Source organism: Pteropus vampyrus, unplaced genomic scaffold, assembly GCF_000151845.1.
Source record: "Pteropus vampyrus isolate Shadow unplaced genomic scaffold, Pvam_2.0 Scaffold335, whole genome shotgun sequence".
NCBI lineage: Eukaryota > Metazoa > Chordata > Mammalia > Chiroptera > Pteropodidae > Pteropus > Pteropus vampyrus.
Genome location: NW_011889116.1, coordinates 2,171,608 through 2,196,283, shown reverse-complemented (window position 1 = coordinate 2,196,283; position 24,676 = coordinate 2,171,608). Strand labels below are relative to the sequence as shown.

Genomic DNA, 24,676 nt, shown 5'->3' with positions numbered 1-24,676 from the left:
AAAAAAAGAATGAAATCTTGCCTTTTACAACAACATGGATGGACCTACAGAATATTGTGCTGAGTGGACTAAGATAGAGAAAGACAAATGCCATTGTATTCCACTTATATGTGGAATCTAAAAAACAATGAACAAACAAAACAAAACAAAAACAGACTCATAGAAACAGAGAACAAACTGATGGCTGCCAGAGGGCAGAGGGATGGGTGAAAAAGGTGAAGGGGAATAAGAGCTACAAACCTCCAGTTATAAAATAAATAAGCCATGGAAATTTTGTGTATAGGTAAATCTTTTTAATATATAAATCAGCTCATGGAAGACCCATAATCAAAATCCTTCCAAGATTCCCTCCCAAGGTCTTTAGAATAAAATACAAATTCCTTACCAGTGTCCTACAAGGTCCTCCATGATTGGATCTCTGCCTCCTACCAGATTCATCAAGTACCTTCCTCCTTACTAGTCACACTCCAGCCAGGATAAGTCTTTTTTCAGTGCCTTGAATGCATCAAATTCTATCCCCCCTCAGGGCCTTAGCAAGTGCTATTTTCTCTGCATGGGATTCTCTTCTCTCAGGTATCAGCTCAAATGTCATGTCTCAGGTAACTTTTCCCTGACCTACTCTAAATTAAAGTTACTTTGTCCTTTGTCACATTGTCCCATTGTACCTTAATACATTCCCTTCTTAGTTCTTAGACATAGTAATCATACATTGGTATGATTTTTTTTCTTGTGAAGTCTTTATTTTTTAAGGTTACAAAGGTTAAACATATTTATGAAAGGAAATTTAGAAAATGCAGAAAATATTTTAAAACAAAAAATGAACATTTGCTTCCAATACTAGACAGTAAGCATCACGAGGACAGGGATCCTGTCTGTTTTGCTCATTACTGTATCCTAGGACCTAGACAGTATTTGTCGCACAGTAAGAACTCAAAGTTTTATTTAATGGATGACTCTATTAATTAATAAATAAGCAAAAATGTAAAACTCCTGCGATCCAATGCTTAACCATATTATCTTGATATAAAAGGACCTAAAAGTTACTCCCTTACACCCAAGTCATCTCAACACCTCTCCTTCCATTTCTGACACTGCTTTGGAAGGGTGGTTTGCACTTACTGTTGCAAAATGAATTTTCCAAAAGAGATGTGTTCATATGTTAATGTCTGCATTTGTAAGTCATTATATTCAAGTAAGATCAAATGTTGTTAATGAGTATTTTCTTTACCAAAGTTTAGATACATGCCATATAATTGCAAAAATAACTAGTTAGACTATTGGAAGGCAGTATACTCCTGAAATCGGAACAAAATCTTCAAGGGAATTAACCTAAAGATGCTAATTAAACTATGGAATCATCAGCTAATGAATGGGGCTGACACTTTATTCTGACTCTGGTACCTATAAGCACCCACTGTGGTTACTAGAACTCAAGACCAAAGGGTGTTCAGGAGTTAGAATGATAGCTTATAGAGGTTGATCTATATGAACCCAGGGAAGGCATAAGCTGGCTACTACCCCACACCCACCCCACCATCTCCATCCTTTATATAATTCTCCCTCTCTTACATTTCCAGGTTAAACACAAATAGCCAATTTGAGGGCAACGCCATGGAGGTATCTGCTTGTATGGCAGGCTTTGAAAAGTCCAAGATATTCACCCTTTCTTTTTTCCACTAAAATAAATTCTTCGAGATCTTCTAGATATGCACACACTTTTGTCAGGTTAAGGCCTCGTTCTCTGTGGAGAGGAAGTCATAAGTGAACCCTGTAGTTCTCAAACTGGGGGTGAGAAAAAAGGGAATAGTGAGTGATGTTGCCCCCTAGGGGATATTTGGCAGTTTTGAGGCATTTTGGATTTCATAACTGGGAAATGGTGGTGCTTCTACTGGCATCTAATAGATAGAGTCCAGGGACGTTGTTAAACATCCTACGATGCACAGGACAGTCTCCCACAACAAAGAATTATCCACTCCAAAGTGTTAGTAGTGCCTGCAGAGGTTGAGAAACCGTGAGCTGACTCATTTTCAATGATTCATTTATTAGTCCATTAACAACTCATAACCAGAGCAGATTCTTACATAAATGGGATTTGGGATGAGTAGATTTTGATCAAACATTTGGAACAGAAAGGAGTAAGGGTAATCAGATAGCAGTGCCAAGATAGACTGGGGAAAAGACTGAAAGCAAGTGACCAATTATGACACTGCTCTCGTAGTCTAAAAGAGAAGGAATGAAAAACTGACCTAAAGGTGAATAGGAAAAAGATACCCCACATGCTATAGAGGTAGAATTGATGAAGCATCGCAAAACAGTGATATAGGGGAATGAGGCAGATAAAGAAGGCAAAGATGACCCTTAAGACTCTAGCCTGGGTGACCAGAAGAATAGTGATACATTAGGAGAAACAGGGACAAGAGGAGCAGATCTGCTAGTGGGGGGGTGGGAGCAGAGAAATAATATGTTGAGTGTGTGATGCCATGAAGGCCTCCAGATGAGACTGTTTTAAGAGCAGTTAGAAATGTGTATCTGGAGCTCAGGTGTGTCTGAAGCTAAAGGTATCTACTTGGAATTCATCTACATGGAGGCAGTGAGATGAGATCCCCTGCTTGACACATACCAGGAGCTCTGTAAATATTTGTTGAATTAAAAAAAAAAGAGTAAGAAGAAAAGAAGCCCAAGGACAAAATATCTGTACACATTTTCATTGAGGGAGTAGATCAAGAGGAAACTGAAAGGAGCAGTTAGGGAGGTAGAACAAGCAGAGTTTAGTGGTCTTGAAACAGGAGAGTTTCAAGGGCGGAGGATTCAGCCAACAATATCAAATGCTGCTCAGCAGTCAAGTTGAATGATGTCACTAAATAGAGTTGGCTTTGGCAGTGAACAGGTTATCATCATACTTGAAAGAACAGGTTCAGTAGAGTGATGGAAGTGGAAACTAAGTTGCAGATACAGAGGGCTGCAGGTCCTCATCATCCAATCATTAGTGATTCTGGTAAAGAAGGAGTTAGAATGATAGCTTATAGAGGTGGCAGAGATTTAGGGGGTGTTGAATTCTTTTAGCAGATTTTTAGCCCGATAAGAAGAAGGCAGCATAGGAACATTAAAGGCACAAATTTGAATAGCTAATAGTCATTATGTATCTCCTGAGTACATCAATTGTATTTTTAAGCTTCCTGTAAAACTAAGTTGAGGTTATATGGAGTTGGAATTCAGTGCATCATGTGGCACTCAAGAGCCCCAATAGGTAAAGGTAGGTATCATTTAAAGAATTGCTTTCTAGCTATCATAGCTGCCTTGCAAAGGAAAGGCTGCTTGTGAGTATGGAGCTCTCTTGTCACTGGAAGTATTCAAGGAGAGGTAATATGACCTGATGAGAGGTGGTTCCTGTACTGAGTGGGAGATTGGACTAGATCATTAGCTTCCAAACTTTTGGACTTCTCAGATCAACAATATTGTAAGGGGGAAAAAACGTTGAGTGGAGTATAGATTCATCTATAGAGTTACCAACTTTAAAATTTTACTATGTTAAGTGTATTAATTTTCTATTTACTACTATAATAAATTACCACAAATTTAGTGGCTTAAAATAATGTAAGTTTATTATCTTCCAGTTCTGTGGGTCAGAAGCCTTATAAGGGTTTCACTGGGCTAAAGTCAAGGTGTCTGCAAGGCTATATTCCTGTCTGAAGGCTCTAATAGTGGGAGAATTCACTTGCGCAACTTTCGCAACTTCTCAACTTTCTCAACTTTCTCAACTTTCCTTGGCTCATAGCCCACTCCACCTTCAAAGCTAACAATGGCAGGTCAAGTTTTTCTTATATCACTCTGATACTGACTCAATTCCATCTACAGCCTTAATTTACCTTTACCATGTAACTTAATTCACATATTTAAAGGATTGCGACACAGACATCTTTTGGGAGGTGTATGTGTGTGTGTGTGTGTGTGTGTGTGTGTAAATTTATCAACATTATCTTTTCAGAAGAAAAAGGATACTACATACAATACTTGCAAATTAGAAAATAGAAATTATGTAGAAAAAACGATTGTCCTTTTAAAAAATTAAACTAATAAAATAAAATTTAAAAAAGAATTAAAAATAAAAATAAAAATTACACACTCAACATAGAAACATCTATATACATAAAGCAATTATTGACTGACATAAAAGGAGAAATCAACAGTAATACACTCATAGTAGGAGACTTTAACACTCTGTTGACACTTATGGACAGATCTTCCAGACAAAAAATCAACAAGGAAACAATGGGCCTAAAAGACACACTAGACCAGATGGATTTAATAGACATTTTCAGAATATTTTACCCCAAAGCAGCTTAATATACATTCTCCAGTGCACATGGAACATTTTCCAGGATAGATCACAATTTAGGACACAAAACAAGTATCAGTAAATTTAAGAAGACTGAAATCATATCAACTGTCTTCTCTGATCACAATGGTGTGAAACTAGAAATCAACTACAAGAAAAAAACTGGAAAATACACAAACATATGGAGGCTAAATAACATGCTACTAAACAATGAATGGGTTATCAATGAGATCAAGGAAAAAATCAAAAGATACCTAGAGACAAATGAAAATGAAAATATGACTCAAAATCTATGGGACAAAGTGAAAGCAGTCCTAAAAGGGAAATTCATAGAAATATAGGCCTACCTTAAGAAATAAGAAAAAGCTCAAATAACCAATCTAACCTAACATTTAAAAGAACTAAAATAGGAAGAGCAAACAAAACCCAAAGTGATTAGAAGTAAGGAAATAATAAAGATTGGAGCGGAAATAAATGAAATAGTCTAAAAAAATAATACAAAAGATTAATGAAACCCAGAGATGGTTCCTTGAAAGGATAAAGAAAATTGAAAGACCCTTAACCAAACTTATTAAGGAAAAAAGAGAGGACTCAAGTAAAAGCAGAAATGAAAGAGGAGAAATAACTACAAACTCCACATAAACACAAAGGATCATAAGAAAATACTATGAGCAATTATATGCCAACAAATTGGACAATCTGGAAGAAATAAATACATTTTTAGAAACATACAATCCTCCAAGAGTGAGTCAAGAAGAGACAGAAAATCTGAATCCACCGATTATCACCAATGAAAGCGAATCAGTAATCAAAATCCACCCAAAAAACAGAAGTTGAAATATGGCAGTATGAGATACATTCCCAGATATCTCCTCTTGAAACAACAATAAGCTAAACACCTAAAACTCAATTAAAAAAAAAAAACACCCAAACTGCACAACAGAACGTCTGAGCATGGGATCTGCGCATAAGAGCTACCACAGGTCAGAACTCTGGGTGTCCGGAGGTAGACTGGTAGAACAAAGAAGCTGCCTCTCGAAGATGGAGCTCCCTCTAGGAGGAGGGGGAGGGGAGAAGGAGTGGCGAGTTCCATGAACAGCCCTGCCTGAGAGTGGTATGAGTTCTACACAGCTGGCGGCAGTGCCCAATCATTAGGCTAGAAGGCAGAAAAACAGGGACGGCAGAAAAGCAGGAATGGCAGAGAAACAGCTACAGTTGGTTTTTACCAGCTACAGTTGCAAAACTGAGGCTGAGCCGCAGCCTCCAACCCCTAACCCAAGAGCCTTTTCCCTCATACCCTCCGAGATGGAACGCCACAAAGCCCCAGGGGAATCTGAGCAAAGGCTACTGAAACTGTCACTAACACCGACAGAAACTGAGACTGAGGGTAGTGAGCATTTTTAAACATCTATAAGGAAAAAAAGACATTATTAAAACTTTATATAAAGCAGAGATCTAAGACGCTTAGACGCCACCTACTGGAAACCAAAAGAAAAAAAAAAAAGAAAACCTTGTTTGCAACAGGCTAGGGACCATTATATAATAAATCTTCCTGGAAAAAAAGAAAAAGTCAGAACACACTTCCATTAATGCCCAGGAGGAAAAAAAATAGTCTATTAAACACCACGAACAATCCAGATGACAAGGCATCTCAGAAAGAAAGAGAAAAATCTCCAGAAAATAAGCTTACAATCATAGAAATTTACGATGTAAATGACAGAGAATTCATGATGGTACTTCTGAAAAAACTCAGTGAGATCCGAAACGAACCATATCAACAATTTCAAGAATTGGGAAAACAACTGGATGAGCAGAATGAATTCTTTAGCAAGGAGATCGATACCCTCAAAAAGAACCAAATAGACCTTCTGGAGATAAAGAACATACTGCAGGAGTTGAAAAGCGAAATAACAAGCTTGGGAAATAGAGTCGACAAAATAGAGAAAAGGATCAGTGATATGGAAGACAGAAATCTAGAAATAAATCAGAAGGAAGAAGAGAGAAAATGAAGAATGAAAAATAATGAAAGAGAAATACAAGAATTAGCTGATACCATCAAGAGAGAAAACTTAAGAATAATGGGAATTCTCGAAGGGGAGGAAAAGGAACAGGGATTAGAAAGCATGTTCAGAAAAATAGTTAACAAGAATTTCCCAAATCTAAGGAATGAGCTGGAGCATAAAATTCAAGAAGTTAATAGAACACAAAATTATCTCAACCCAAAAAGGGCTTCGCCAAGACACATCATATTATTAAAATGATTAAAAATCAACAACAAAAACAGAATTCTCAGGGGAGCCAGGGAAAAGAAGACGGTAACCTTTAAAGAAAAACCGTCGGACTTCTCAACATAAACCTTACAAGCCAGAAAGGAGTGGAATCAAATATTCAAACTATTAAATGAAAGGAACTACCAGCCAAGAATAATGTATCCAGCAAAGCTCTCCTTTAGATATGAAAGACAGATAAAAACCTTTCCAGACATACAAAAAATGAGAGAATTCTCCACTATGAGGCCTGCACTACAAGAAATACTTAAAGAGGTCAGCTCACCTAAAACAAAATGACAAAAAAACAATGCATAATTAGTAGTAAGGTGACTAGCAGACCGATAAAAGTAGAGTAGTGAAACCCTTACTACGAATAGGGCATTGTAAGCTTAAAATAAGAAGAGATTTACTATGGCAAGATAGTAATGAACGTTCAGCATACATAGGAATAAATTAAGACAACAATGACTGAAAATGGGAGTATTCGAAGATCCAAATTCGCAAAGGGGAATGGAGATAATGCATACACAGAAGAAAAGGGACAACTGTGTATATACAACTATCCTTTTCATATTTGTAACGGTAACCACAGGCCAAATATTTAGAACCAAAGTATATGACATAAAAGAAAGAATGACCAGAGGGAAAACCCACAAAAGCCAAGCAAAATAAAGAAAACAGAAACACAAGGACAAGGAAGCAATGGAAACACTGAGCTACCAGAAAGCCAAAGATAAAATGGCTATAAGATGATCTCAATTTCAATAATCGCCCTAAATGTAAATGGACTGAACTCAGATTGGATCAAAAAACAAAACACAACCATATGCTGCCTCCAGGAGACACATCTCAGTTCCAAAGAAAAATATAGCCTCGAAGGGAAAGGGTGGAAAATGATGTTTCAAGCAAATGGCATTCAGAGAAAAGAGGGAGTAGCAGTACTAATATCAGAAAAAATAGACTTCAAAATCAAAAAGGTAAAGAAAGATACTGAGGGACACTTCATAATGGCAAAGGGAATCATGCAACAAGAAGACATAACACTTATTAATATCTATGTTCCCAATCATGGAGCCCTGAAATATATAAAGCAATTGCTAACAGAACTAAAAGGAGACAAAGACCAAAATACTATATAGTAGGGGATTTAAATATTCCTCTGTCAAATATGAACAGATCATTCAAACACAAAATCATTAAAGAAATATCATCTTTAAATGATACATTAGACCAACTGAATATAATTGACATTTACAGAGCCTTACATCCCCAAACAGCTGCTTATACATTCTTCTCTAGTGCACATGGAACATTCTCAAGAACTGACTGCATACTAGGACACAGAGATAGCCTCAACAAATATAAGAAGGTTGAAATCATACCAATCATATTCTATGATTATAATGCTTTGAAACTAGAGATCACGTGTAAAAAGAAAGTGGAAAGAACCACAAAAAAAAAAAAAAATAGAAATCAAACAACATACTCCTGAAGAATAACTGGGTCAGAGAAGATATAAAAAGGGAGATCAAGAGATACATAGAAACGAATGATAATGATAGTACAACATATCAAAACTTTTGGGACACGGCAAAAGCGGACATAAGAGGAAAGTTCATATCATTACAGGACTACCTCCCAAAACAAGAATGAGCCTAAATAAACAACCTAACGCTTCATCTAAAAATACTACAAAAGGAAGAACAAATGAAGCCTAAAGTCAGCAGAAGGAAATAAATCATCAAAATTAGAGCAGAAATAAATGAAATCGAAAAAAAAAACGATAGAAAAAATAAATGCAACAAAGAGATGATTCTTTGAGAAGGTTAATACAATTAACAAACCACTGGTTAGACTCACTAAAGAAAAAAGAAAAAGGACACAAATAAACAAAATTAGGAGTGAAAGAGGGAAAATTATGACAGACATTGCGGAAATACAAAGAATCATACAAGAATACTATGAAAAAGTATGCAACACCAAATTTAATAATCTAGACAAAATAGACCAGTACTTAGTAAAATACAACCTTCCTAGACTGAATCAAGAACTGGAAAATCTAAATAGACCCATCAGTAGAATGGAAATTGAAACAATCATCAAAAACCTACCAAAAAGTAAAAGTCCAGGACCAGATGGCTTCACCAGTGAATTCTACCAAATATTCAAATATTTAATACATATTCTCCTCAAACTCTTCCAAAAAATCAAAGAGGAAGCAATACTTTCCAGCATATTTTATGAGGCCAAAATTACCCAAATAACAAAACCTGGTAAAGATAACACACGCACACAAAAAAAGAAAACTACAGACCATTATCTCTTATGAACACAAATGCAAAAATCCTAAATAAGATACTAGCGAACCAAATACAGCAACATATTAAAAAGATTATCCACCATGATCAAGTGGGCTTTAACCTAGAGTCACAGGGATGGTTCAACATACACAAATCAATTAATGTAATACGACATATAAACATATTAAAAAATAAGGATCATATGATCATATCAATAGATACAGAAAAAGCCTTCAACAAGATACAACATCCATTTATGATCAAACCACTTAACAATATCGGTATAGAAGGAAAGTACTTTAACATAATACAGGCCATATATGACAAGCCCTCAGCCAACATTATACTTAATGCTGAGAAACTAAAAATCTCTCCTCTAAGATCAGGAACAAAGAAAGGCTGTACACTATCACCACTGTTATTCATTATAACATTGGAGGTCCTAGCGAGTGCTATCAGACAAGAGAAAGATGTAAAAGGCATCCAGAAAGGAAACAAAGAAGTCAAACTGTTACTATTTGCGGATGACATGATTCTCTATATAGAAAACCATAAAGACTCCACAAGAACACTACTAGAAACAATAAGCAAATATAATAAACTCTCTGGATATGAAATCAATGTTCAAAATTCCATAGCATTCCTATATACTCTAATAACAAAGTGTCAGAAAAAGAAGTGGAAAAAATAATTCCTTTTTCAATTGCAACAAAAAGAATAAAATACCTAGGAATAAATCTAACAAAATATGTGAAGGACCTATATAATGAAAATTATAAGACCCTATTAAAGAAATCAAAAAGATACAAAGAAATGGAAAGATATCTTATATTCTTGGATTGGAAGAATCAACATAGTTAAAATGACCTTATTACCTAAAGCATTATACAGATTTAATGCAATCCTCATCAAAATCTTATTGGCATTTTTTTTAAAGGAATAGAACAAAAAATCATCAGATTTTTATGGAAGCACAAAGACCCCGGATTGCCAAAGCCATCCTGAGAAAAAGAATGAGGCTAGAGTACAAAGCGACAGTAATCAAAACGGCATGGTATTGGCAGGAAAACAGACACACGGACAGGCGGAACAGAATCAAGAGTCCAGAAATAAAACCATATTTATATGGATAAATAATTTTCGACAAAAACACCAAAAACATACAGTGGAGAAAGGAAAGCCTCTTCAATAAATGGTGCTGGGAAAACTGGAAAGCCACCTGCAAAAGAATGAAACTAGACTGTTGTCTATCACCACACACCTAAATTAACTCAAAATGGATTAAGGACCTAAATATAAGACCTGAAACAATAAAATGCATAGAAGAAAACATAGGAACTAAACTCAAAGACATTGAGATTAAAGAGGATTTTATGAATTTGACATCAAAGACAAGGGAAGTAAGAGCAAAAATAAATAAATAGGACTACATCCAACTAAAAAGCTTCTGCTCAGCAAAAGAAATCGTCAACAAGGTAAAGAGACAGCCATCCGAATGGGAAAATATTTTTGCAAGCGACACCTTTGATAAGGGCCTAATATCCAAAACAAAATATACAAAGAACTCGTACAACTCAATAATGACAACAACAAAAATATCCAATCAAAGAAAGGGCAGAGGATCTGAACAGAAACTTCTCTTAGAGGCCAAAAAATACATGAAAAGATGCTCAACATCGCTAGCTATTAGAGAAATGCAAATCAAAATCACAATGAGATACTATTTCACACCTGTTAGAATGACTAAAATGAACTGGACAAGTAATAACAAATGTTAGAGAGGATGTGGAGAAATAGGAACCCTCATATACTACTGGTGGGACTGCAAATTGGTACGGCCACTATGGAAAGCGGTATGGAGGTTTCTCAAAAAACTAAGAATTGACCTACCACATGATCTAGCAATCCCTCTACTGGTTATTTACCCCAAAGACTTGAAAACTCATATTCGAAAAGATATTTGCACACCAATTTTCATAGCAGCATTATTCACAGTGTCCAGGACATGGAAGCAACCGAAGTGTCCTACGATAGATGATTGGCTAAAGAAGTGGTGGTACATATATACAATAGAATATTACTTAGCCATAAGAAGAGATGAACTACTGCCATTTGCAACAACATGGATGGACCTTGAAATAATCATACTAAGAGAAATAAGCCAGACAGAAAAGGTTGAAGATCACATGATGTCACATATGTGGGATATAAACCTAAAAGCAACAAATGAACAGGACAAACAAATAGAGACTCATGGATATGGACGATGAACTAGTGGTTACCAGAAAGGAGGAGGAAGGGGGGGGGAAAGGAAAATAAAAAATAAAATGTTAAAAAAATTATGTATATAGTATGAAAAAAAATAAACTGGCATTTAATAAAAAAAAAGAAGTCCTACACCAAATGGCTTCATAGTTAAATTTTACCAAGCATTCAAAGAAAAATTAACACCTATTCTTCTCAAACTATTCCAAAAATTTCAAGAAGAGGTAAGGCTCCCTAACTCCTTTTATTGGCCACCATTACCTTGATTCCGAACCCAGACAAAGATATTACACAAAAAGAAAACCATAGGCCGATATCTCTTATGAGCATTGATGCAAAAATCCTCACCAAAATTAGCAAACTGAATTCAGCAATACATTAAAAATATCATACACCATGGTGAAGTTGGATTTATTCCTGGGATTCAAGTTTGGTACAATATTCTCAAATCAATTAATGTGATAAACCACATTAACAAAACGGAAGATAAAAACCATATGACCGTATCATTAGATGCAGAAAAAGCATTCAACACAATCCAGCATCCATTTATGATAAAAACTCTCAGCAAAGTGGGAATAGAGGGAAGATACCTCAACATAATAAAGGCTATATGTGACAAACCAACAGCTAACACCATACTCAAAGGGGAAAGGCTAAAAGGATTGTTCTTAAGATCAGGAACAAGACAAGGATCCCCACTTTGACCACTCCTCTTCAACATTGTGTTGGAAGTCTTAGCCACAGCAATAAGACAAGAAAGAGAAATAAAAGGCATCCAAATTGGAAAAGAAGAGGTAAAGCTCTCATTATTTGCCAAGGACATGATACTATATATAGAGAACCCTAAAGATTCCACCAAATAACTGTTAGAACTGATTAATGAATTCAGTAAAGCAGCAGGATACAAAATTAATATTCAGAAGTCAGTGGCATTTTTATACACCAACGATGAACTTTCAGAAAGAGAAATTAATAAAATAATCCCATTTACAATTGCATCAAAAACAATAATATACCTGGGAATCAAATTAACAGAGGAGGGAAAAGATCTGTTCTCAGAAAATTATGTCATTGAAAAAACAAATTGTGAAGATACAAATAAATGGAAGCATATACCATGCTTATAGGTAGGAAGAATCAACATCATTAAAATGGCCATACTACCCAAAGCAAGCTATAGATTCAGTGCAATCTCTATTAAAATACTAATGCCATTTTTTAGAGAGCTAGAACAAATAATCCTCAAATTCGTAAGGAACCATAAAAGACCCGAGTAGCCATAGCGATCTTGAGAAAGAAGAACAAAGTAGAAGGTATCACACTACATGATATCAAACTATACTACAAGGCTACAGTAATCAAAACTGCATGTTACTGGCGTAAAAACAGATACATTGATCAATAGAACAGAATAGAGAGCCCAGAAATAAATCCATGCCTATACACTCACTTAATATATGACAAAGGAGGCAAGAATATACAGTAGGATAAAGATAGTCTCTTCAATAAATGGTGCTGGGAAAATTGGACAGATACATGAAAAAAAAAAAAGGAAACTGGACCACCTTCTTACACCATATACCAGAATAGACTCAAAATAGATTAGACTTAAGTGTAAGACCCGATACCATAAAAATTCCAGAAGAAAACATAGGCTATGTTTTGGCTAACAGTAATTTTTTTCAGATATATTTCCTCGGGCAAGAGAAACAAAGAAATGTTAAAGAAATGGGACTACATCAGACTAAAAAGGTTTTGTACAACAAAGGAAATCATCAACAAAAAAAATCCAACTGAATGGGAGAAGATATTTGTTTATGCTGCATCTGATAAGAGGTTAATATCCAAAATATATAAAGAACTCATAAAACTTAACAACGAGAACAACAAAAATTCAATGGAAAATGGGCAGAAGACCTGAACAGATATATCTCCGAAGAGGAAATACAGATGGCCAATAGACATATGAAAATATGCTCAAGGTCACTAATTTCAGAGAAATGCAAATTAAAACCACAGTGAGATGTCACCTCACACCTGTCAGAATGGCTATCATCAATAAATCAAAGAACAAGTGTGAGCGAGGATGTCGAGAAAAGGGTACTCTCATACACTGTTGGTGGTATTGCAAATTGTTACAGCCACTATGGAAAACAGCCTTGAGGTTTCTCAAAAAATTAAGAATAGATATACCTTTTGACCCAGTAATTGCACTTCTGGTTATTTATTCAAAGAAAACCAAAACAATAATCTGTAAAGATCTATGCACCTCTACATTTATGGCAACACAATTTATAATAGCCAAGAATGGAAGCAACCTAAACACCCATCAACAGATGATTGGATAAAGAAATTATGGTTCATATATACAATGGAATATTATTCAGCCATTAAAAAAATGAAATCCTACCATTTGTAACCACATGGATGGACATAGAGGTTATTATGCTGAGTGAAATGTCTGACAGAGAAAGATAAATACCATATGATTTCACCTATATGCAGAATCTAAGGGACAAAAAGAACAAACTAATCAAAAACATATTCACAAATATGGAGGACAATCTGGTACAGCCAGAGGGGAGGGAGGGGTTTGAGAGGCTGAGAGAATGAGGTGAAGGGTTAAAGAAGTACAAATTAGTAGTTGGTATATGGTCATGCTGATGGAGAGCTCAGCATAGGGAATGCAGTTAGCATTAATGTAATGGCTAGGTAGAGAGCCAGAGTATAGAAAGCGCAATTAGGGGGGTCATTTTATAAACTATATAAATGTCTAACCAATGTACTGTATACTTGAAACTAGTAAAATAAAATTTTTTAAAAGTTAAAAAAAAAATTTGTCAACATTACCCCAACACAAACACACACACACACACGCACACACACACACTGTGGAAATTTCATCATGAACCAACACCACAGTTTTGGACTACATGACCTCTTAAGAGCACTCCCAGCTCTAAGCTTCTTTGATCCCCTGGAATTCTATGGTATTACCTGGAGAAAGTTCTGTGATATATTTCTATTGGTTCCTTCATAGCTCTGTTTTTCTTCTTCCTTGTTTCAAATATGATCATATGTCAGCAAGAGATTTCGGTTTCCTTTTTTCCCTCAGATTCAAAAGGCTATGAAAATAGTTCTGCAAATGATATGCAATATTGTTATTCAAATCTTTGGAGTATTCATGTTGTTTGACATTATTGTGTTGATGCCTTTTGGAATATGGGTGGTGTAATTAGCTTCCATACTGTACATTAACAATACTTGTCTTGACCCTACAGACTTTGGATCTATAAATAAAAGTGTGACAGCTGGCTTTAGCTTTGCTTGTCACTCACCATTGAAGGGAATGCTGCCGGGGAGCTACACTAGAGTCCCCAGGAATCCAGGATGTAGTCAAAAATGACATTTTCAATGAGAAAAATTTGGTGTTTTGCTAGTGAGAAGAGATAGAGCAGGCACTCTCAGGAAGCAGACCATTAAGATATTTTATACTGGGAAGGCACAGAGGCCCCAAGTGGAGACAGCATTTTACCAGCAGGAAGGCAATATACAGAGAGGGGAAGAATCAGAGGACAGCAGCACAATCTCAAACCAAATTATCAGTGTCTTTCTTGACCCATTACTACCCAGGAATGAGAATTGGAAAGATCACTAAAGAACTCTGCAGAGAAGAGGAAAGAAAAGAGAAGCTATGAGGTCCAAGGCAATGGTTACTGTAGGAGGGTAACCTGATTGGGTTAACAGAAGACAAAATATACTAAAAAGAGGTAGCAAGTGGAAAGAAACAGAAAGAACTATTTAGTTGCCAAGTTATGTGGTAGGCACTATGCTAAGTATTTTCAATGTACCATTTTATTTACTGCTCTCCTTGTGAAAATAACCAAAAACGACATTTATAACTAAGACATTTTATATTTTACTTATTTATTATTATCTTTTTCCCTCCAATTATTATTATCTTTTTCCCTCCAATTATTATTATCTTTTTCCCTCCAATTATTATTATCTTTTTCCCTCATTAGTATATAAGTTCCAAGAGGACAGGATCTTTTTTCTCTCCTGTATCTCTCAGTACCTATAACAGTCCCCGGCATATAGCAGATGCTCAATAAATACTTATGTGAATAAATAGCTAGCATTAATTATCTATTATGACCCAGGCACTTTTATAGATACTATCCATGAATGAACTCATTTTTACTTTCACAACCCATGCTGAGATAGGCACTATTTTTGGCGTTATTTGTGGCACTATTATCCCAGTTTCACAGATGAAGAAACTAGGTCAGAAGCACAGAGATGGTAAGTAACTTTCCTTATAATTGATGGATTCAGGACTTCAACCTATATAGTCTAACTCTAGAAACTTCCTCCATAAGTATTATTTTATACTGAGGCTCAGAGAGGTTAAGTAACTTGCACAAAATCATGCAGCTTAAAACTAGAGAGCCCTGTACTGTTGCCTTTTCCTACGCACTTCAAGACTTCATAAGATTGACAAAATAAATATTTCTTACAGCATTATTTTACCAAGGACTAGTCTTCTGATATAAAGGAATGGATGAGGTTCCTTAAGGGTTCAGATAAAGGTAACAGATATTGTCCAAAAGAATCATGAGTCCCAAAAAATTACCAATCTGCCATCTGATCTCATTGTTGGTATTTGAGGCTGAGAAAGGTGAGAGAAGCCAACAGATGAGTCATGGGAAACACCTGGTGGAACAATCTATGCTGAGAGCTAGCTATGCAGATTAAGTCACTTTCATGCCAGGCAAATTTTGACCGTAGATAGCTCTGGAATAGGTATGCTGTAGAGATACTGATAAAGTAGTTGGTTCATAATTCATTGTGTGACCTTGTGCAAGACACTTCCTCTCTTCGTGTCATGGGGTGTTTTTTTTTTGTTTGTATTTTTGTTTTTTTGTTTTTTTAATGATAGGAAAGCTTCAGTGGAACTCTATTGAATCAGAAGAGTTCCACTTTATCTTTTTATATATTGAACTTTTCCACATGAAATTTCATTTGGAGAAAGGATTTCACACTAAAAACTATGCTTGAAAAGACACTGAATAAAAATTCTTTAAGTTCCTTCTATCTCATTCTAAGAAGCTAAAACAGAGACGCTGTCCTTTGAGTCAGTTCAGTGTTCCATTCAGCCTTACTTTCTGCAGCTAGGAATGGGCCCAAGGATCCACTGTGAGAAAAGGCTATTAACCCTGTCCTTACATGGCAGTTGCCTTCCTCACTGGGCCTTCTACTAACATTCCTTGTATATATTGAGGTAGAACAAGAGTAGCTGCACAATGGCATTTGCAGGGCAGCTGCTCCTCTGTTTTATATGAAAAGAATAGAACATTTACTGATTTTCTCCTAACACTCTTCTTGTTGATGTCTACCACTGTGTGTCTGCCTGTTGGACCACAATAGTGTAGTGTTCCCTGAGGGTCCCAAATCCCTTGCTCTAACCTTAGTTTGGAATTTTTTATTTTCACTGGATTCCCTCACACTGGCTCACTCATACATTTTTATAACGTCTTCCTTTGTTTCATTCTGCTTGTCATCATACATAGGCTTAAAGATTTCACGGGGTGCTCCTTCCTGGAGTCTGGGTTTCACCTCTACAATATGATTTCCTTCTTATGAAGTTTTAAAACAAGCAAAAGTTTTTTTATTGTTTAGGTGTGTGTGTGTGTGTGTGTGTGTGTGTGTGTGTGTGTTTGTATATTTTTTAAAGACCAAAGTAATGATAAATGCAAAATTCAGAATAGCAGTTACCTCAGAGGGAGGGAGGGGCCAAATTAGGAAGATAGAATAGAGGAGGAAGATATAGGTAAAAATAAGTTATCAGTAATGTTATAGTTCTTGGATTGGGTGATGGTTTAATGGGTATTTGGTGTGTTTTAAATAAATAAATAAATAAATAAATAAATAAATAAATAAATAAATAAATAAACAAACTCAATCAATAAAATGTGAAAGATTCATAGGTGAATTAATAAGGATTAATTAATTCTGCACCCCTGAGGTTCAAAAACAATGATTATAAGAGCAATACAAGATTTTATTATTAACTGGAATCTTACCACCATAGCATACTTGCTTTTATATTTGGTTTCCTTCCAATGTACCGAGAGCTTTTTGAAACTCTAAATGGATCATAACTATAGTTTTGCCTCTCTCAGAATTTATTTCCCTCTCAATTATTGTATATAATTTAGCCAGGTTAGGGTTCTCCTCATTAAAAATATGTTGCATTTCTCCCATGAGGCTATTTTTCTATAGTGTTCATGTGTCCTCATCTTTCTTTTGGGCCTTGCATGCTAGTTGATATGAATCTAAAAATTACCGGCTACCTCCTGCATCATTTTGAGTGACAGGCCATGATTGCTCATTCCAATCTTTCAACCCAATGACCATTAATAATGATGAGTTCTTTCTAAAGTTGCCAGATAAAATTCAAGATCCTCAGTTAAATTTGAATTTCAAATAAACAACAAATAATTTTTAATATATCTATAAATTTGAGGCATATTTATATTAAAAATAATTTATCTGAAATTCAAATTTAATTGGACATTCTATATTTTTATTTGCTAAACCTGGAAATCTTATCTCATTCAGGCCAATAATTATTCTTTAATGTAATCGTTGTTTTGGGGACCGTGAGTTTTGGAGTCAGATTGACTCAGATTCAAATCCTGGCTCTTCCACTCAAGAGAGAACATTTTTTTGTCTCAGATTTCTTATCTGTTAAATAGAAATAATAGTAATACCTCATGAGAGTGTTGTGAATATTAAATGAGATAATATTTGTACAGTACTTAGCACAATGCCTGGTACCTACTAAGCACTCAATGATAGTTATTATCAAGTTTATACAGAACATTATGTGCAATGGCCAAGATTTGACCTGGTACTGCAAAATTTTCCATTTACAGGATCAATTTAAGAATGGGACTCTCCTTATTGTCTCCCTTGGTGATGACCAAGGCAAAACGGAATCTAACCACTTCCTTTTTGTTTATCAATATTCCCTTTGGCCCCCTGTCATAAAGTGATCCAAATTCATCCTTTAGTTGGATTTCTCCTTTTGATATAAAGACTTTTTGTGCATGTGTTTAGGGGTCACTTAAAATTTTCCTCAAGTTGAAGATTACTATCATCCCTGATGGGGATACTCGAGTGACTGATAATCACCTTTGAAATGCTACCTTTAAGCCAATGACTAATGAGTTTGGCTGATAAAAGAGAGCATCTCTAATCAATATAGGTTTGAATAGAATACATGAAAAGCAAGATAGCACAGATACTGATAACTCTGAGACTCACAATGGGTAAAAAATGAATTAAATTGATTTTCCACTTGACTTTGTTCTATTTCAAAGCCTTCCTTCTTTTTGGTGTCCAATGCCTTCATCGTTTCCTTTCTCAAGGAGGACTACAGACCCTTTATATTCTCTTCTCTGACCTACTCATCCCCATCAAAACTTATCCATGTGCTTTACCATTCCTCCTGCCCTCTAATCAAACATATTAATTCATCTTAACATACTAATGGCTTCAAAAGATTCTATTTAATCCATCTCCCAAGCCAGACTTTTTTTCAACACCCTAAACCTGAAGAAGTAAGCTAGTACTGGCTTCCTAGCATATAAGGGAGACCATGCAGAACCCCTTAAATCATACCACATTATCAGCTGTCTGTTCTGTCTGCTTTGCATGAATAGAAGGAAGCAGTAGTGCAGATAATCTACAGATTATTTCCACTTGGTTTGAGAATACATCACACAGTGTTGTTGTAGTTGATTCGCTTTGCTAATTATGCTCTACTTAAGCTAATATTGAACACATTTTTTTAAGCTCATCTGGGCAAGAAGAGGGAAGAAGTGGTACTTTGGCCTACTTTGAAATGAAGTAAAACCGACCACATTTATGAAGAGGATGTGAAAGTTCTATATTTGGGCTAATAGATCTAGAAAATAAATGCAAAAGGATCAAGATAGAATTTCATCAATTACACATGGGCAGAATAGGTCCATCTACCCCATGTGCCTCAGTGAGCACTGAAAGGCCAGTGTTTCCAGTGACCTGCCCAAAATCTGAAATCCTCTATATTAGTAGCCTACATTAAGGGTGTTAGTCAAAACATAACTATGGTTAAAGCATTATGTAACCTAAAAGGAATAACACATTTCCTAGCAAACACATTAGCAGTTTTTCTGACTAAATCATCAGTCCTTATTGCCACTTAGTAGAAAACGCAATGAAGAGGTAAGGCACGAGACAGTTATACCTTAATGGGGGTGTGAGCAGCTATAGTGGAAGTATGAGAGCTCCAAACGCCTAAGAGGTGAGCAGGTAGGGTTGCTGAAAGAGAGTAAGACAACCTTCTCCTCTTTCCTTCGCACATTTTCTTAGTTTCCTACTCATGGTAGATATAGAGAATGTGCAACTGTATCAAATAAATCTTTTGCTTCTTCCTCTTCTGCTGCTGGGAAACTGGGCTTTTAAGGGCTTCTAGAGATTTCAGAGATCTTGGTTTTCTTTTGAGGCATGTCATTTAGAGACAAAGCCTAACTATATATTGTATTTTCAATGTTATAATATGAAGCAAGGAACCAAGGGGCTATTGAAATTTCTTTCTCTTTTTCTCATTGCAGTCTGCTCTCAGTTCTCAAGAGGGGTCTATGCCATCTTTGGATTCTATGACCAGATGTCAATGAACACTCTGACCTCCTTCTGTGGAGCCCTGCACACATCCTTTGTCACACCCAGCTTCCCTACTGATGCAGATGTGCAGTTTGTTATCCAAATGCGTCCAGCCTTGAAGGGTGCTATTCTGAGTCTTCTGGGTCACTACAAGTGGGAGAAGTTTGTATACCTCTATGACACAGAAAGAGGTAAGAAGAAGCATGTGCTTTCCTCTGAATATTCATGTAAAAGTGGTATTTAACCTTCTTCAACTCATGTTTGTTCCCTTCTCTTCTAATAAACAAAATCTAATACTCTTAAAATTGTATTTAATATTCAAAATGAATTAAAGAGTAAGACCAAAAAGCAAGGCAATGGTAATTTTAGAGTCTAATTTTTCAAACTATATATGTCCTCCTACCCCCACCCCTGAAAAAGGGTTTGGGATACCCACCTGGTCGAGTCACTGTTGTTGAAAAAGAGCACTTGCTATTTTTCTAATAGTGAGATAATATGTTGAGGACACATTATATTGAAACAGTCTCAGAAATTAAGGATCTGATCTTAAATAGTATACAATTAGGTATACATATCATAATTTCGCTTAACGGACCCCTCTACAACTCAGTTATCTTTGAGGGGCTCCTTAGTAAAATCAGGGGATTCTATCACCATGAAATTCCAAAAGACAATGTTACTTTATTTGTTCATCTGTAACCCTGGTTATAAACTGGGAATAGTTCTCTCTGACTCAGAGTTTTCTGACTCTGAGAAGGAAAGAGCAAATGGAAGGCCTGCCTGCCTGCAGGGATCCCTGCAAAGGATGTCCTTCAAGGTAACTTACTTAAAAGGGCCATTTTGTTTTGGGGAATCCAGAGTACTTTTAAATTCACTGTCATTTTGATGTGTCATCAAGCCCTGCCAGGAAATGCTAAGACCTGTATTTTCTTATAGTACTTATCTCCAAAATATTATCAAATTTCATGAACCTAAAGCAGGAGACCAGAGTTATACTCCAAATTGTGCCACGAATTAGCCACTTCCTTTTTGTTCCCTTTGTCAAGGGTCTGACCTTGACCAACATTGAAACTCTCTTGGCCTTGGTCTCCTCACCAAAGGTGTATCCTTTCTTAATGTAATGTTCTATGACTTTTTTGAGATACTATACGAGACAAAGGACACTTTGTATCTTGCTAATTCTCACTTATAAATTATCAGTTAGTCAACCAATTCTGTAAACTATTATCAATCCCCAAAGGTATATTCAAACCTTGTGACAGATGCTTACATAATATAGTTCTGATGGGGGTAAACAGAAAAATAGGTTCATGAAACAATTCATGAACAACACAGAACAGTATCAAATTGAGTGCTACACTACAGACTCTGACTGCTGTAAGAATTTTGAAAAGGTAGCACTCCAGGAAAGCAGAGTTTTCAGCAAAGGCCGGCTATAGGAACTTGAAGGATATGTAAGCTGTGGAAGGCAAGAGGAGAGAGAAGGGGTTTTGAGAAGAGGAAAAGAACATGAACAAAGGGTGGAATCAGGAAGGAGTGCTGTATGTTCCTGCAGAACCTTGCCTGACTAGGTATAGTACTAGGTAGAGTCTGAACATTCTACAATTTGCTAAATTTTAATGCATTTCATTTCTTTCAAACACTAAGGATGAATTAACCTATTTCCATGTACTGTATACAGTATAATCTAGTGCATAACAATCTAATTTCAGAACTAAAATTTATAAATCAGTTAACTTCTCTCCTGAAACTGTTTTCCAACTAAATATCAGTTCTACTAATACTGTAACCCCTCCCATTTATTCACAAGCAGGAAATAGAGTTAATGTATTTTCTCCTCATCTCCCATGACCTTTCGTTCTTCGTTAGCTATTTATCACAGGAAAGGAATCATCAAAAGTCCAACTATGTCTCTTTCTTATCCCTGCTTCCTTTTTCAAATCATCTCTGTAAATATTTTACACAATTCTATTATCTTGTAGCCAAAAGAAACCTTTCTGACTCATGCGTGTTCATATTTTTTCCTCTATAGCCATTTAGCTGGTGGGATGAATCTGTTCTGCTTAAGAAACACTTTCCATAAACTTTTATATTAATTTCCCACTTGGAAAGCCTTTTTGAAACACTGTACCATGACCCTATTCTAAACTTTTCAATGGCTTCTATTGCCCACATTGAAAAAGAAGGTAGTCTGTTCTTCAAGGTTCAACATAATTGTGCCTCAACCAACTAACAAACTTGTTGTCCTGATATTACCTAATGAGAATCTTCCACTTCAGGCAGCTTCCGTTTTTCACTGTTGCCCAAATGTGCCAGAACTGCGCTTGCTTTAGCAACTTAACTTCTATTACAACCTGGAATTCTTTCCTTCCTCTTGAATGTGAAAATTCTACCTATCCTTCTATTTTTCAAAATCTACTTCAAACTCTTCCTCCCCAAGATAGACTTCCCTGACTACTTCAGCTCACAATAATTCATTCATTCATTCATTCAGTAGGTGCTAGTGTTAAAATGATGAACAAGATAGACATGGTCCTTGCTGTTATAAAGCTTGCATTCTAATTAAGGAGATAGAAAAAGTAAACTAACAAAATAATTACACACTTAGGTAAGGTTCTATGAAGGAAACAAAGTGATACTAATGGATAGAACCTAATTTTACAAGGATTCTCAGTGACAGTCTCATTGAAGAGGAACAATTAAACTGAGAAGTAAGGATTAGAAGAAGATGCCATTTGAAGAATAGAGGGAAAGAGTTTCAAGCCGTGGAAATAGCAAGTGCAAAGGCCTTGTGGCAGGAAAGAGCTTGGCATGTTTGAGGAACTGAAGGAAGACAAGTGTAGCTAAAGGGTAGTGATGATGTTGATAGTGCCTGAGATGAGACTATAGAGGTAGGCAGGAGCCAGATCATAGCCATAGAATATGAACAGAAGCCATGGTAAGGAGTATGAATTTTATTCTCGCAACAATGAGAAGTCATTTGAGGATTCTGAGCAGGGAAGTCACATGATCTCATGTAAGTTTCAGTAGAGGATGGCGTGTGGTGCAAGAGTGAGGGAAGAGAAACCAATTAAAGAGCCATTTTGGTCATCTAAGTGAAAAATGATGGCAGCTTAGACTAGGCTAGAGATGGAGAAGAGTGGAGTTGAGATACATTTGGACACAGAACTTCGGGATAGATTGACTGTGGGATGTGAAGGAGAGGAAGCTTTGGCTTAAGAGATGGGGTAAGATGATGATCCTATTTACTGAAGTGACTAGAGAGGAGGAGAACCAGTTTTAAGGAGCAGAGATCTTGCCTACTTCTGAACCCCCATAGAACACTTTTGTCCATGTCATTCATTTGGCACTTATATAACTGCTTTCCATTATTATTTCACTGGGTCTATTACATACCTTCAGAAGCCCTTCTTTCCAATGTGATAATCAATTGGTTGGCTCCTAAATTTATACTTTGTGCCCAGCCTGGTATATAGCACAGGTATAGATATATAATTAGTATTTTCCCAAATTCATTATTGATTCATCAAGAATAAGCCAGTGTCATTTTTTTTTTCAATGATGTGCTGAAAGAAAGAGAGAGAGAAACAAAGAAGGGAAGGGAGGGAAAGGGAAAGAAGGGAGAGAAGGAGGGAAAAGGGGTGACAGAGGGGTAGGGAGAGAGAGCAAAAACAGAGAAAGAAAACCTAGTTTATAAATCAAATCGTGGTACAGTGCTTTAAAATATTCAATATAATTTTTTTATAACTAAGGATATAAAGAAGAGAACACATCTAGACTGGTAGAAGGGGCAGAGACTTGAAACAGATTGGCCCCACAAGCAAGTGTGGTGGTTGAACATCGGGAGGGATATCTCAACTCTGGAGATCCCCCCAGAGGAAAGAGGGGCTCCAGCCCCACACTGGGCTACCAAGGCCAGAGCTCCAGTGCAGTGAAAAGAATACTCACAAAATCTTGCTGCGAAAAACAGCAGAGATTCCAACTGTTCAGGTGAGATGGAAGTCTGCTGGAAACCCAGATGTCCCTTTAAAGGGCCCGCATATAGAATTACTTGCTCACAGGCTCTCACCCTGGGCTGTGGCAGAGGGACAGCAGCTCCAGAAATGCCGGAGAAACACAGGGAATGACTAAGTTGTGTGGCTTTGGGAAAGAGCTGGAAGGATAGCTGCCATTGTCCCTTTGTTGAGACCTCCTTCTGTGCAGCTTACAGGGGGTGCCATCTTGCTTGTGTTGAGCCATCCCCCAACATGGCCAAATCTGAATCTGCATTGGCCTAGTGAGATCCACTCACTCTACCGTGATGATTCCCTGAAACTCTACCCAACTCGTATTGCTGGGGGCATTTTCATGGCTGGGTAACCAGCCTAAACCCATGCTTTTGGCAGGAGGCTCCTTCAACAGTAGTCAACAAACTTCGACTCACGTGCCTATGGAGACAATTTTGGTAGTGGGTATCCAGCCCCAGCCTGAGCTACAGCAATTCTTAAACAAATCTCAGAAGTCTGTGGGCCTAAGGCAGGCAGTGGTTTGCCTCATTATGATCTAGGACTTTTGTGAGTAGCCACAGACTCAACACTGGCACCAAATTTGAAAATGCATTAACCTAGGTAATGAGATTTGCCCCACCCTGAGGATTCCCTAGGACCCCATTCCACACAACTTGAGTACCACTCGAGGCTCTTTCAGCTGCTGAATATTACATACAGCCTGCTGGCAGCCTCAGGCCTTGGAGTGCCCTGGACCCTTTGCCTGGCTTCCCCAGACTTAGTAAATGTGGCAGCCAGCCTAGG

The 24,676-nt window shown here is 36.6% G+C and overlaps 1 protein-coding gene across 8 annotated transcripts in view; it reads left to right on the top strand.

The window, feature by feature from the left end:
• GRIA3 (glutamate ionotropic receptor AMPA type subunit 3) overlaps positions 1 to 24,676 on the top strand; it is a 352,129-nt gene that overhangs the window by 65,282 nt on the left and 262,171 nt on the right. For all 8 annotated transcript variants that reach the window (XR_002776816.1, XR_002776817.1, XM_023522173.1 and 5 more), the window contains exon 3: positions 19,838 to 20,077. Coding sequence is in view for 6 of the 8 variants with exons in the window: in XM_023522173.1 (XP_023377941.1) it covers positions 19,838 to 20,077 (240 nt within the window). In the remaining 2 variants the exon portion in view is untranslated. The remainder of the gene's footprint in view (positions 1 to 19,837; positions 20,078 to 24,676) is intronic.